Source organism: Tympanuchus pallidicinctus, unplaced genomic scaffold (assembly GCF_026119805.1).
Source record: "Tympanuchus pallidicinctus isolate F22 unplaced genomic scaffold, pur_lepc_1.0 scaffold10, whole genome shotgun sequence".
NCBI classification, from domain to species: Eukaryota; Metazoa; Chordata; class Aves; order Galliformes; family Phasianidae; genus Tympanuchus; species Tympanuchus pallidicinctus.
The window spans coordinates 12,365,416-12,380,172 of record NW_026294619.1 but is presented as its reverse complement, the minus strand read 5'-3'; the positions used below and the strand labels follow the sequence as shown (position 1 = coordinate 12,380,172).

General features: G+C 36.5%; 1 protein-coding gene and 1 long non-coding RNA gene across 7 annotated transcripts in view; one reads left to right on the top strand and one right to left on the bottom strand.

Annotated features, from left to right (window-relative positions):
* Positions 1-2,606: 2,606 nt before the first annotated feature.
* On the top strand, positions 2,607-3,524 carry LOC128090847 (uncharacterized). Its single transcript, XR_008211110.1, has 3 exons — positions 2,607-2,718; positions 3,115-3,189; positions 3,439-3,524. It is a non-coding gene; the product is annotated as an uncharacterized LOC128090847 (long non-coding RNA).
* The window catches only part of EPHA6 (EPH receptor A6), a 496,053-nt gene continuing 484,617 nt past the window's right edge, over positions 3,322-14,757 (bottom strand). For all 6 annotated transcript variants that reach the window (XM_052703538.1, XM_052703498.1, XM_052703517.1 and 3 more), the window contains one exon: positions 3,322-11,823. In XM_052703538.1, coding sequence (XP_052559498.1) covers positions 11,709-11,823 — 115 coding nt within the window. In that variant the 3' untranslated portion in view covers positions 3,322-11,708. The remainder of the gene's footprint in view (positions 11,824-14,757) is intronic.

Below are 14,757 nucleotides of genomic sequence, written 5' to 3'. Positions count from 1 at the left end.
GTAGTGGTTCTAGGTTTGGTGTACATGCTTAAGGTGGCTTAAAAAACGTGGCAGATTGAAACTAAAATGCAGTCTGTTTCCTGCCGTGTACCTTCCTTTAAATGCCATAGCTGACCGGGAGTCCGCCACCTCTCTGGGCAGCCTGTACCGCTGCCTCACCACCATTATTGAAAAATACCTTTTCCCTGACATCCAGTCTAAATCTCCCCTTTTTCAGTTTGAAACCATTTCTCCTTGTCCTGCCACCACAGACTCGGCTAAAGAGTCTGTCCCATGCCTTCTTACAGCCCCCCTTCAGACACTGAGAGGCCACCAGGGCTATCCTTAGGAAGTCTCATCAGGCATTTAACTGGACCTCTAGCATGAGTTTCTCTCCCTGTCTCACTTCAGTTCAAGGAATCGATAGGACTTAAAGATTGCTCGTGTTCCCCCAGTGTTCAGGTTGATACCCTCCACCGCAGACCGTAATTAGACCCTACAAGGTCAGGAAGAAATGGATGCTGGGAAGAGCTCAGCAGTTGAACCCATCCTTACTTTTCACAGAAGTAGAGTGCAAGCCAACACCTCAGACCTTTCAATGCCCTTGCTACAATCTATGATTTCTGTGCTGCCAGATATAAAACGTCTCTTTGGGTTTGTATTTTACTTTTAAACAAAAGCGAAGAGTGAGGGGTAGACAGGGGTTCTTCCCCTGCATCCCAAAATGTCTGTGCTGTTCCTTGGTTTGAAGAGGCAATTTTCCTTCACACAACTTCATCCCTCATTGCAATAAACTGTAATCTAGTTTCACCTGTGCTTTCAGACTACTTTTTATCCTAACTGGTGCCTTGGGGAGAGTAGGAGAGTAGGAGTAACAGCTGTTTTGTAGCGATGCGCACAGCCCTTAAAAACCAGCTGCTTAAAAATCTTTCTAGTCGTAACATGCTTCACATTAATCTTGAAAGGTTAAAAATACTGCTGACATGTTGTCTGTTGTTTGGCTTTCTTATCCTTATTGTCGCTTTTATTATTATTAAAGGTCTGGGGTAAACAGCAATTGTGACTTGCCCAAGCTCAGAAGGGTTTTGATTGAACGATGAGATCCCTAATAATCATGAGGTACTCAAGGAAAATCAAGTGATATAAATGTCACATTGAACCTCTGAGTCCAAGCATTTTCCAAAGGCTAATCAGGTAGTGGGGGTGAGTGTGTTAGAAGGGAGTTTCATCTCCTCCTTGTTTTATACCAAAATAAGTCTGTATACAGAACTAGTTCTAAATTCAACAGAGATGAGAACAGCAAAGGCATTTCTGGAGCCAAATCTAAAGTGAAATATTCATTTTTTGTTGCATCCCAAGTAAGAAAACTCTTCCCCTGTAAAATATGCAACATGTAGTAGATATTGGACCTATGACATTCATTTTCTATTAATATACATATAATTCTGTGGGTCTTGTATTGCATAAATATGACATTGTGAAATGAAGGGTTAATTGTCCTCTTGAGGCTATACTCTGATTATTTTGTATGGGACTCTACTTCTCTGAGAATCCCAGTCTCTTACCTTGGTATTACTTACATAATACCACTGTAAAGAGAGTGAACAATAATGCAAAATCTTAATAGCAAATTAAAATCTTTTTAAAATTCAGCTGGATAGTGTTTCTTAAGCAGGGAAGAGTGCTGTTGTTTGAAGCTTTTAAGGTGTACAGTATTTCCTAACATTGTTAGCTGTATATGCCTTTTGAAAAAGTGTACATGAGTGTACATGAGAGCGTAAGTGCTCAGTGGTAAGCACAGGAGAGGCCACTATAATTAAGCATTCTTTTGCTGCAGAAAAAAACACAACAACCTGAAGCATCTCAAGTGTTAGAACATATTGCTGGTCCATCTTTATTAGTACACCACCCTGTGTTAAGCAGCTGTTTTTTTCCTTTTTTCTTTTGCATGATCATATATGACAGGCTTCACTGTGCATCATTATATTGATAACCTAAGGCAAAACAAACACCATTAACTCAAAAATAACCACCAGTACTGTAACTTTTATTTGCTAATAAATATCTTAATAAACAGGCTTACCCCATCTGTAAGACCTGATAATGCCTCTTAGGAAATCATAGAAAAATAAAATACAATAATAATCAGTAACTTGTACTTTGTACAAAAATCTTATTATGTTGCTCAGCAGGTAGCTTTGCCAAACCCCATATTCTTTCTGCAAAGAGATGGCATATGTAATGCAGTTCACCTTAAAAACACTCTAATGTTGAGAGCTGAGCATTCTATCACACTATTAACTCGTAGGCATGCCAGCACATGAGAATTTACATGGAACATCGTATTATCATAGGAATAGAATTAAAAAATGGTAACGCCACTTTTCAGAAAATAATAACTTCACTTGTAATGTGAATTCCCCTTGGGTCTGCAAAATCAGTATATTAAGGTTTCTGTTTCATGGCTATTCCTGCAACACTGTTATAAACCGGCTAAAAGACAGAAAGAAAAAATGTGCTCGGAGAGTGTGTGGGAGATAAACTGCATGAAGAAAAAAAGGTTGTTCTGAACAGTGGGGCAGTCACAGTACCAGCTATGGAATGTCCAGTCTCTCAGAATTAGTAGATCTTGCCTGCTGTGTGCAATGCGACACAGGTTCAGACTGATGAAGATACAACTCAGAGGCACAGTGCCAAGGTTGCTTTTCTGTGAGATGGATGGTGAAGATTCACTTACAGGTAGTCATCATTATTCAAATATGTCTTCGTGAGAATAAAAAAAGCAGCTGAAAAACAACTGTGATCTGGGGTCTTTAAAGAAAGAGTGGTTTCTGAAGGATACGGATAAGGATATGAGATCTGAGCTGAGGCCATGGTTTGTCTGTAAAATGTTTTGCAAGTATGATTATACTGTTAGGTTTGAAGCCATCTACCTTTAAAACTTTGACATGGCTGCTTAAATATACAATGTCTCCATCATCAAATAGTTATTCATATATACACATACACTGATACATGTTATGGCTATGCTAGAACAGCGGACTATGAAGAGCAGTCATATTCAGTTGTGTACAATCTAATTTCACAGAAGAGATCAAAACTCCTTTAATTGAAATACGTTTAAAACCAACACAGAGAAATAGAAGCTATCCTGAGAAGACATACTGACCACATTGTGTCCCAAGAGAAATAAAAGCTGATTTTTGGAAGGTAAGCAAATATTTTTCTCATTTTGTTTTTGTTTCTGTTTTTGTTTTTTTTTTTTTCCTTCTCCTGCAAATGAAATTAAAAAAAAAAAAAAAAAAAAAAAAAAAAAAAAAAAAGATGAGAAAGTGAAAACATTTGACACTAACTTCGTCAATGAAGTCTGATTTGCCAGAAAACAAGCAATTGCCATTCAGTAAATATAGTTTCATATGATCTTTTTTAAGCCTTTTTTTTTTCCTTGTTAAATTGCAGAAGCAATCCTGAGGAGTGCAGAGTAACTGCTTTTGTTACTGAAGTCTATAGGAGTTGTACTGCACCAAACAAGAGCAAGCCTCTTTCGTTAGTCTTTGGGTTTTCAATCATAGCAGCACCATGTATGATGTAACTGATACCATACAGGAATTTTGACATTGGAACCATGGCCTTAGGTAAGAATAAAAGATACTGAAATACTGATTGAGTCCAATTCCTTCACCATTTAACCAATAAACAACTCTTCCCACTCCTGTCTGAAATAGCTTTCTTCTTCATGGAGACAAGTCAGAAAAAGAAATTGCTGTAGAAGATATGACATTAAAAACATATATGACCAATTCAAACCTAACTATTTCTTGGGGAGAGGCTGATACAGAATCATGGCCATAAGTTTTAAAATGTTTATGTTTATGTGTTGGGTATTTTATAGTAGCATAGTTTTCTTGAAATATGGAATTAATGAAAAAGTCCAGTAAATAGTATGACTAGGAGGGCATTATTTATTTTATTTACTGCTGTGCCGTTAATTAACAGGCAAATATCAGACCTTACACTGTATTGCACTAGGAATGTGAAACAGAGTTTGTTCAAAGTGGAAAACAGCGAGAACTGCTATCATGAAGGGGAGATCATATTGTATAATGCTGCATGTTAAAGAAGAAAGGAGAGACAAATCCTGCAGATAGAAGTTGTATTCTTTGTTGATGGGGAAGGTGGTTTTATCCTCGATTTAAATCCAGGACTTTGGGAAAACACCCAAGAAAGAAAACCATTTCTATTACAATTCTGTTAGATTACTATGTTTGTTTTACTTACTCCAAACTCAGTGATGGTAACTCATTCCAGATAAAACAGCAAGTGTGTTTTGTATCTTGTTTGCACCACACTGAAGGTAACCATAGTCTTTTTTGACATATTCCTGAGGTAGCAGCATTGTCTTTTAAGATCAGTGCACTCTTTCCCCTTATTAAAGTAGGCCATCCATTCCATACAAATCTTTGGAAACCCTTGGTCCAAAACCTTACTACAGTCCATTGATAGCTACTTATGGATTTACTTGATTTTGGCTCATGCCTCAAATGATCAAGCTAATCTCAACCTGGAACTCTGAAGAAAGAAATTAAAACTCGTATAATGTTTTAGTAATACATTTGAATGACAAGACAGCATGCATACTGATAAATGTTGATTTTCCAACAGCAAATCATTTGTGGCAGTAGTAACATGCAGAAAGGGAGAATTTATTAGGAAAGCTGAATCCAACAACAGTCTCTGTAAGATAGGGCCTGATCTTACTGACAATGAAGCCAGTATCAAACTCCTAAGCCACTACAGAACAGTGCCTATGAAACAATGAAACTAATTCCTCACACAATTACCTAATTGTCTCTGGAATTAATAAAATATATATATATATTAAAATCCTTCATCAGAATGTGAAAACAATAGGTGATCTAGAGTAAAACCTTCTCAAGACAAAAATGTAATTGTGAAGTTGTCATTTAGTAACTAAAAGAATCTTTAGATTTGAAAAATTGGCTACAATTTTTGTCTTTTTCATCTAATCTTATATAGCACTTAATGAGATGGAGATGTAAGTTGTATGAATCAAAGAACTCAGCCTGATAAAAGATGTTCTTGCTTTGCTTTTTCTTTTTTGCTTCTCATTGGCACGTGGAACTCGGTCTGGAAGAAACTGAAAATTTGATGCGTAAGCAGCACTTAGTTGGACAGCTCTCCTTTTACTGTTTTTTTAGGCTCTTCTCAAAAAAGCCAATATGCAACAAGAAGAGAAATTAGTCCTTCAGTTATATGTTTAGAAAATAAAACGGTGTCTACTGGAAGTTCTAACCTGAATTATGACAACTGTACTTTTTTTCTATATCATTGGCTGGACCCTGGAAAACCAGCAAATAGGTTTGTTTATTTATTTATTTATTTATTTGGTCACTGCTCTAGGGGACACTCAGAGCCTTTTGCTGAGCTGATACTATGAAAATATCCCCTTTATTGATTCAATGGGCAATTTTTCACAATCAGAAATAAATAATTGGATTCTAATGCAAATGTTCCCCAAATCTGATTTTCCAGATTCTAGCGGTAAGGTTGCTCTCCACACAAGGCTCCAGGCACCGCAAAGTTCACAATACAGACAGGTAGATTTCTTTGAGATTTTGAGTTATCATTCCCAGGGTTTTGCCTTATCTATGTGCTTCTTAGCAGTTCTTCACTGAGTTGTCAATAATGAGTATTAGTATTTATGAAGTTGCAATCAGCTTCCATGTTAGAGATGAATATTCCCCAAAACTTGTGTGAAACAGGAGGTTTTCTCATAGTAACAACAAATATGGTGAACTCTCAAGGGAACCATATGTAGAACTGAATGTAAAAAGGACAAAATTATGTTATCTCATTCTTCCTTACAAATATACTATAAGGGCTTGGATTTGCAAGCATTTTGTGCCTAACCCTACTCATGTAAATAGTTCAATTTCTAGTCAGCCTCTTTATCTGAATTAAGCCACACAAGCACTGAACTCTTCACATATTCAGGTGTTTCTGAACATGGTACACTGCATACGTTATTTCTGGGACACACATTGAGTTACCAACTAGTCAAGTACTCTTGGATACTGAGACACAGTTGAAAATTTGGGACATGAACAAAGCAGAACAGGTGAAAGCTTGAAATGCTTTTGACATTGACCTTATTAACACACTTTTCCACATCTTCAGTGCCACGACTTAGCCTTATTAAGTTCAGTTTAACTAGACAGGTATGAAAAATCAGACAATATGTTAACCCCTTGTGGAAGAGAGATGTACTTGTGAAATCTCCTGTGTGAAAGGAGAGTAGGAAATACTGATGTAGAATATTCAAAGAAATTTGCACACAAATAGGATTCACGATGTGAACTGGTGGTATTTCACAAATAAAATATGGAAATTTATTTTAACCTACTTATTTCTAGCCTTCTGTTCTTACATTCATCTTTTTTTTTTGTTTTTCCTTTCTAAAATTCAACATACCTTTTTATAGTATATACTGGCAAATCATTACTTACATTCCCTTGAATTTTTCCTCTATTTTCACCTCAAAAGAGTCCATAAAAGACTATTTAAAAGAAAATCACTTATATACTGTTCATCTTTGGTGACTTCAACAGAGGTACTCAAACTTTTTATAAGCATGGACTACATTGAACTAAGAAAGCTTTTTTCTTTTTTTTTTTTTTTTTTCTGCCTGTGAAGGGAGGAAGAGAGAGGCTGTCATCCATTTTCCAGATAACAAGCCAAGGAAGTTTGGGAAGTTAACAATTTTAAGTGCCAGTGGAGAAGATCAACCCTATTACCATTATTGAGAGCCAGATAATTAATTCATGTGCGCTTGAAAAATCTCAGGCATTATGATATACATTGTATTTACAATTCTTTATATACACATCCACATATTTTTTATATCCACTATGTACTCAGTATGTCCTAGTCCATAATCTGAGGATCTATATACAACCATAGCATTCACAGATGAGATGGTAGAAGAGATCTGTGCACTCTAAATACATGAACTGTTTTTGTGCCATTTCTTTTGTTTTTGTTAGAACTCCTTGGCACGATATAGAAAGTTTTCTTTCACCTTATTCTAACCTTCTTAGATTTTTTTTTCCCCTTTTCAGTACTGATTCATTTGTCTCTCTGAGAGATTTCAAGATCACTGTAGTACTTGGTGTTAGCCCAACTTAACAGATCTCTTCCTTATTCTTTAAAAAAAATAGTACTACTAATAAAGAAAAAAAAATATTTTTGCAATTTGCTCAGGAAAGATCAACTGCAGTTAGGGAGCAAGGGCATTCCGAAAGAAACCTGTTTAACACAATACAATACTCTTCAACCATGCACAAATGCCATGATAAATGAAGTATTTCAATTTCTAATACTTTTCTTAGAAGATGCAATAGACCAAATTCTTTTCATTAATATTATTTTGTTACTATAAAAGGTGAATCTGCATTGAAAAAGAACTTCATGGAGCTCAGAATTAGGTTCAGCGTATGTATAAAAATGGAAAACGAATAGCGAGTCCTGAATTACAAAAATTAAGTGGAACAGTTTGAATCCTGTGTCAGAATAAACAATCTTCTGACACAGAATGCTTTGTCCAGAGCAATTAAGTTACTTGAATTACTTGCTGAGTGTACTATTTCCAACTGTAAGATAGCCTGATGCTCATGTATTAAAGCACAGCGTGCACCTAAGCTTTCATTGGACAGACATTATGCTGTTACACACTTAATGTCAACATCAGCATTACACATGGTGTCCTCTCTTTTTCAGAGGTTCAGCACGATGACTAGATACAATCAGTGCACAAGATTAAGAACAGATGCCTGGATCTGGTAATAGATATGGAGGTTGGCAGCCACTGCAGCAGGTGGGTTGGAGCTTTATGAACCTTAAGGTCCCTTCCAACCCCAGCCATTCCATGCCCCTATGCTTCCTTCTCTGCTTCTATAAGCTGAGTTACTCATTTTGTCTCAAGTGCTGGTTTGGCACATTTCTTCTCACCCAAAAGTTAATGATTACATCTGTCAGATGACATTTATCACTATGTGAATACTACAAGGGCCCTGTTCTCTTCACTAATTAAATGGAACCTAAGATGACTAGCTCAAACGCACACCTCCAAAGTTAGGTGAGAAAAAATTTCCCCCTAATAGATCTTGGGGTTCTGAGTTTCCATCAGGTGGGGATGGCTTGAGATTCCATGTTAGACTGATGACTGACCCACTTGGCTGCAATGAATATCTAAGCTGCTTGTCAGTCAACTTAGGAAGCACAGTGGTTGACACATGATGGACAACTGGGTAGTGCACTTATTGACCAAGAGATGCTAACCCAGTTTTCCTGCCCAGCAGACAAAGGCCCTCATTAAAACTATCTTCTGAAGACTTAACTTGTACCAAGGTAGTGATAACAGTACAGATGGATTTGTTCTAGATGCATGACTACCACACCTGTTAGAAAAGCCTGTGCATGGATATCACTTGTAAATAACAAGCTTGGAACTATTTCCTTGTGTCCACATTTTAATCAATTTTTAGGGGGCTTGTATATCATGCAGTCTTTATTTCATGAATTTTCAATGAGTACTTTTAGTCATGAAACACCGTGCAATGTTGGCCAGATTTTCAAAAGCAGATTTCTAGATTTACTTGAATTTGTTAAATTTAATCAGTAACTGCACACTACGATATACAGGTTAATTAAATGGTAGAATTTTCACCCAAAGAAAGTATTCCCTGCAATAAAGAAAGTTGCTTGAATTTCAAATTTACACTTGTAGCTTGCACAGAATTGAGCTCACATTTGAAAAAACAATTTGAAAAAAGTGTTTTTGTTCTTGTTTTTGAATGAATAAAAATATAAACAGCCGTAATGGTAGCACTTTCCTTTGTGCTGAATAAAATGGAAGAGTAGGGTTAGAAACATAACAAGAGCAAATCAAATGTTTCCAAAATGGATTAAATGTAAATTTGATCAGAACAACTATTATAAATGTGTCATATTGCACCACCAAAACAAAAAAACACAAACCATATAAACCCCCCAAAAATCCTGGATTTATAATGTTTTTAATAAACGGTCTCATTGAAATCTCTTCTTCTTTTCTTTCTGGTTACCCAAATTCTTATTCATATAAAAAATAGATCTGATTAATAAATGTTTTTATATTGTTATTATATATTATTTGAAAATATATTTTCAGTAGCGTGATAAGTTTGGAAATTAACTTCCATGAAGTATAACCAGATTGTGTTCATGTAACATACAGCTTTGTAATGTGTGTAGTGTACGCACTACCAAGAATGAATAAATTTTCAAAGAAGAATTTAAAAGTGCACATTTATGGTCTGGTCTAGTTATGAGCAATTTTGAAACTCTATTAACAAATAACAGACTCATATCTCTTCAGTAATAAATTTAAACGTGACAGCCTCCTTTCACAGATGTCACATTAATGGCCATAAAAGCAATGACTGGCATACTAGGAAATGAAATAATAAAGAAAAAACAAATCTTAAATTACTCTGTGATGTTGTTTTTTTTAAGGTAGGTATGATTTTATTTCTCTAAGGGCACCCTTGCCAAAAAAAAAAAAAAAAAATCCTAAAAACTCAGATTTGGAATTGGGGCAGAATTTATCAGTCTGAGGTCAGTGGGACTACCCATGCTGATAAAATTTGTAGCTAAAATAAGACTAGCACTGCCCCTCTTTAAACATGCTTACCAACTTGACATCATAGAACACTGGTGAATACTTACTTTTAGAAAACTTTTTCTTCAGTTAAAACTGTTGTTTCATTGTTTTTGTTTTTTTAACAGAAGAAAGAAAAATTTCTGCAGTTCACTACTTGTATCCATTTAAATTAATGAAGTTATTCTAACATAAGGTAACAACAGTGAATCAGGCCTAGCATGTCTTAACTCTGTGAACCAGCTGGAAGCCTAATTTTTTTTGAGTTGCTTTCTGCTTTTCCTTCTTTGCCACCAGCATACAACAGTAGCCTTTCTGAGAGTCAGGAAATACAATTTGATTTACAAGCTGTAAATTAAGCACTAAATATCATTATGATTACATAACGTAGTTAATTCATTTTGATATACAAATATATTATAGTAATTACCCAAATGCGCCATTTAACTGAAGATTTGTAATCTTTAAGTATATTGAAATGCCGTGTAACTTGAGAATGTCCTCCAAACTATGCATAAACTAACAAAAACCCAGTTTACATGTGACATGCATGTAGATCTGCGTGTGACTTCTCCAGTTCGCAGACATGCGCTCGTGTCCCAGTTTCTAGCAGCACATATCTCATGCAAAAGTTTGGAAATGTAGCCCAGCACATCTGTGTAAGTTGCATGAATAAAACATGAAAGCTGTAAATCTTACAGAGGTATAAATATTATGTTAGGCCTTTGCAGCCATTTTTCTTGCATGTAAATATGGCTATTGAAGAGTTCTAAAAGTAATTATCTTTGATATTGTTTTGGAACTTGTACTAAATGAAGATCTGGCCCCCACAGAAACCAGAACTCCACTTCAGCAGTCTGCTTTTCACTTCTAAAAGCAGTTAGAAGTAGACTCAAGGCAACATATTAATACACTGCTGTCCTATGTCTCCTTTTCTGCCTACGTATAATAAAACTGAACACCACAGAGCGTAACTTCCAGCATTAGTTTGTGGCTGTACCACTATCTTCAATTGGATGATGCTACGGCCAATCTGCTCCAGCACCCCACTGATGATTGACCCTCTAAATCTACTACCACTGGTGGAAATGACAGTTCAGCTTGTGGAGGCCTACATTTTTGGAACAGAAAACTTTCTGAAGTCTATGTAACCACAGTATAGCGGACAACCATGTTTTACATGTAGTTATGGAAACATTACATCCAGTCTTCCGGTGACAATTTACCATGGAATAGAGGCAAATGCTGACTATTAAAAATAAAATAAAATAAAAAACCTAGGGCTGAATAAATATTTTGACCTTACCTAAAATTTAAAGCATAAAAAGTGTCGAGTGCTAACATAATTCAGAATCAAGGACCTGAAGACTTCAGCCAGATTTCTCTCACTATCCTCCCAGTTCCAACACAATGAAAACTCACTACATAAAATCATCAGTCATTTTTGCAAACAATGTTCACATTTTGAGGCACCGGCTTACCAGCATTTAAACTATTATAAAGTAATATAACCATAGGACCCATACATTTTGATTTAATTAGAAGATAAAATAAATATTTATGTGAAACTTCTTGATTGCACATTTGGTATTGGAAGTTACATGGTCACAGAACATGAAAGAAGTCAAATACGTTTTGATCTACCAGCAAACTCTAAATACATCGATAAAGAAGCCACACCAGGCCAAACGGATTACTACTTTCCAGTAAGTTTGTGAAAGTTTCCCAAGTACTGTTATACAAAGTTACACATCCATGCTGAGTTGCTGAGTTATTATTCATCAACGTGTAGCAAGTCTTGCAGTAGGTCAGGATTTTATTGGCAGATAACTGACAGAGGAACTATGCAGTGTGATTAAAAATTCCAGTTTGGAAGCATTAACGTAGAAGTACTTTTGGAGTCTAACCAGGAGACTGCAGTTCTTGAAGTTGAGAAAAGCAGAAGGGAAGAATGAGAATATTTTTCGTTTTAGAAATGCTGAGGCACAAAACACAGTTGATTCTAGTACTTTCATACATGAAATCCTTTCTCCTGTATGTGCATCATGTGTAACCGCAAAGTCTGTAAACTGCTGACTATTCGTCTCTGGTGTCCAATGAGTACAACTCCAATTCTTCTAATGTCACTGCAAGATAAAAAGTTTCATCATGGATACAAGTATAGTAAGAACTCTAGCACACAAAAGCATATAAATATACGATGAATTGCTCTGCTTAAGGACAGTTTACTTCCACAAGTGGAACATATGTGAGTGCTGCAGGCACTGAATTTTCCGCGTCTGTCAATTCCAAATTTTGAACAAGTGCCATTTGAGAAAAAAATACCATGTAGTCAGAGCACTGCCATTTGTTCTGAAAGTACCAATCTAAAACAGGCTAATAATTTGTAGAGCTTGAGAAAGCACCTTAAAAGTGTGCTCTGATAGCCATTTGTTAGTAATATGTTAGCAGCAAATGTTCCACTCATTATTACACAGGACCAAGGCTGGTATACCCACTCTTACAGTCCTGAGGTTGAAGGAACTGAAGGTGTGCTTCTGATGATCTGGGGAATGGTGGTGTTTGGCAGTTCTCTAAACATCACTAACTACAATACACTGAGGAAGATCACAGAGGTGGCAAGGACAGGAAGCTTCAATATCATCCTGTCAATTGCAGAAACCCCACAATAGGACATGGCATTGACATTGCACTGTTTAGATAGCCTTAAAAATTGTTTTATGATATAGGTGATAAAGGAGCCCATGGTTGGAGGCGTGACCCTTCTGAGCTTCAAATTTGCAGGTTAAGATACTCCATATCCAGCAGATGAAGAGCCACTAGATAGCAGCTACTGCTATATGTTTAGGCTTAACATTCTCATGGGGAATAATACACAACACTTAAGACCAGCAGGGACTGTGTAAAAAATACTGAACATCTTAGAAACTAAAAAGAAGCAGCTAGGAGAATAAACTTTTACAGGTGGGGCAGTGATAGAAATGCAGGAACAGTGCATAGTGCTTATCAAGTACAGACTGATACAACTCAGAAAGAAGCCAAGAGCCCAAGAGTCAGAAAGGTTATGTGAAGAGAAAAGAAGTTTTCAAAAAGCTGAAGTTATCTGAAAAAAGAAAAAAAAAAGAAAAAAAAAAGAAAGTAGAAAGGATGATAACCTTAGGCAGAGTGCCTGTAAGAGTGCTGTAAGGCAGACAAAACTGCTTGAGGAAAAACCAGCCAAAGTCCCTTAATAATAGAGCTTGTAATAAATTTTTTTTTTTTTTTTTTGGTAAGCTCACAGGATACAAGAAGCCAGCCAGCGTGTCTGTAGAGTCTAATTTTGAATGCTGTATAAAAGAGCATCAAGAGACTGACCGCTGTCAGGAATGCAAAACCAATTATTTGAGTTGACATTCACTGCAGATGATATTGAGTAACTCACAAGCCAGAGCTGTTATGGGGAATTGTCAGAGGAGCCATCTGAAGTTGAAGTGACTGCAAGACAAGTTACAGGACAAACTGAAAAAAAACCAACCAGCAATCCAGAACAAAAAAGTATTTAGTCAAGGCTTTTAAAAAAGATCAAAGATGAAACAGTGACAGCAATGTGAGAAAGAGATTATCAGCACTGTTACACTTAAAATTTTCTTCGTGCCTAAGACATGGAGAGCGGTGTCAAAATTATTTTGGAGACAAAGCAGAGTTTCCTGGAGAGGTCTGGGAAATGCAGACCTGTGAGTCTAAAATCATTACAAGGCACAGTAGAAAATACAATAAAGGATAGAATTATTGAATGCCTGGATAAATGATCTGCTTTGGAAGTGGCACTATGGCTTTTGCAGAGGGAAGTCTTGTTTTATAAAGTTGTTTCTTATGGAGGAATCACCATGAACATGGTGAAGTCACAACACGCATGGATGAAGATGACCCATCTGATACACCCCTGGATTTCCAAAAGACTTTAGAGAAGTTTCTCATCAAAGGCATATAAGGAAAATGAGCTGTGTCATAAGAAGCACTTTTCATGAATAAATAACCAGGTAGAAGACAGATTAGGAGTAGGTTGTCAAATTTTACAATGGAGTCATCAGCGAGAATCTGCAGGGACCAATGCTAGGATAATGATGAACATTACTGTTCAACAAGTCAGTAAATGGCCTGGAAAAACAGATGAGCAAAGAGGTGAAAGTGTCAGATAGTGAGATTGAATTATTCAGGGCATCAAGGGAAAGGTAAAGAGTTTTATAAGTTCTATAAGACTATGCCATAAAAAAAGTACGTGAAATTAAGCATAGGTGAATGTAAAGTGATATGTATGAGAGAAAACCAGTTCTAACTTCATGTGTAAAATTCCTGAATATAAACTGACTGTTACTACTGATAATACAGATAGCCTTAGCATCAGAAATGAGAATGAGTTGATATCAGTAGAAGCCAGTATTTACACATCACCAGCACTGGGGCTATCATCCAGAGGAGTGCCTTAGGAAATCTTAGATCTTGTATGTGACTTCTGAGTCTCATTATAAGTATTTCAAAGGTGTTTCACTTTCTTCTCATAACTCAGAAACCTCAATGTTCTTGTCAATAACTGCAGCCATTTACAGTTTTACTCCCACAATATTACTTTGATATTTATAGCTGATACATCCAAAAGAATCTCATTATCCATGCCAAGTGATATTCCTCTGTTTAAGGTAGATAATTCCATACTAGTTGGATATCTTTTTTTCCACTAGTGGTCAGGCTTCCCACATCTACTGGACCCTGAACCTCCAGGTGAGGATGTGGGAAGTGGAATCTGTTCCACTGTAACAGTGGAACAAGTCTGAGACTTCCACACAAAATTGAAAGTCCATATCGTCAGATGATAGCCATCCTAGGGTTCTGAGAGAGATGGTTGGTGTGGTAGCCAAGCCACTCTCCATCATATTTGAAAAATTGTGGCTGTCCAGCAAAGTCCCCAGTGACAGGAAAAAGGGAAACATTATTCCTATTTTTAAGAAAGATAGAAAGGAAGACCTGGGGAACCATAGGCCAGTGAGCCTCACCTCTGTGCCTGGGAAGATCATAGAGCAGAT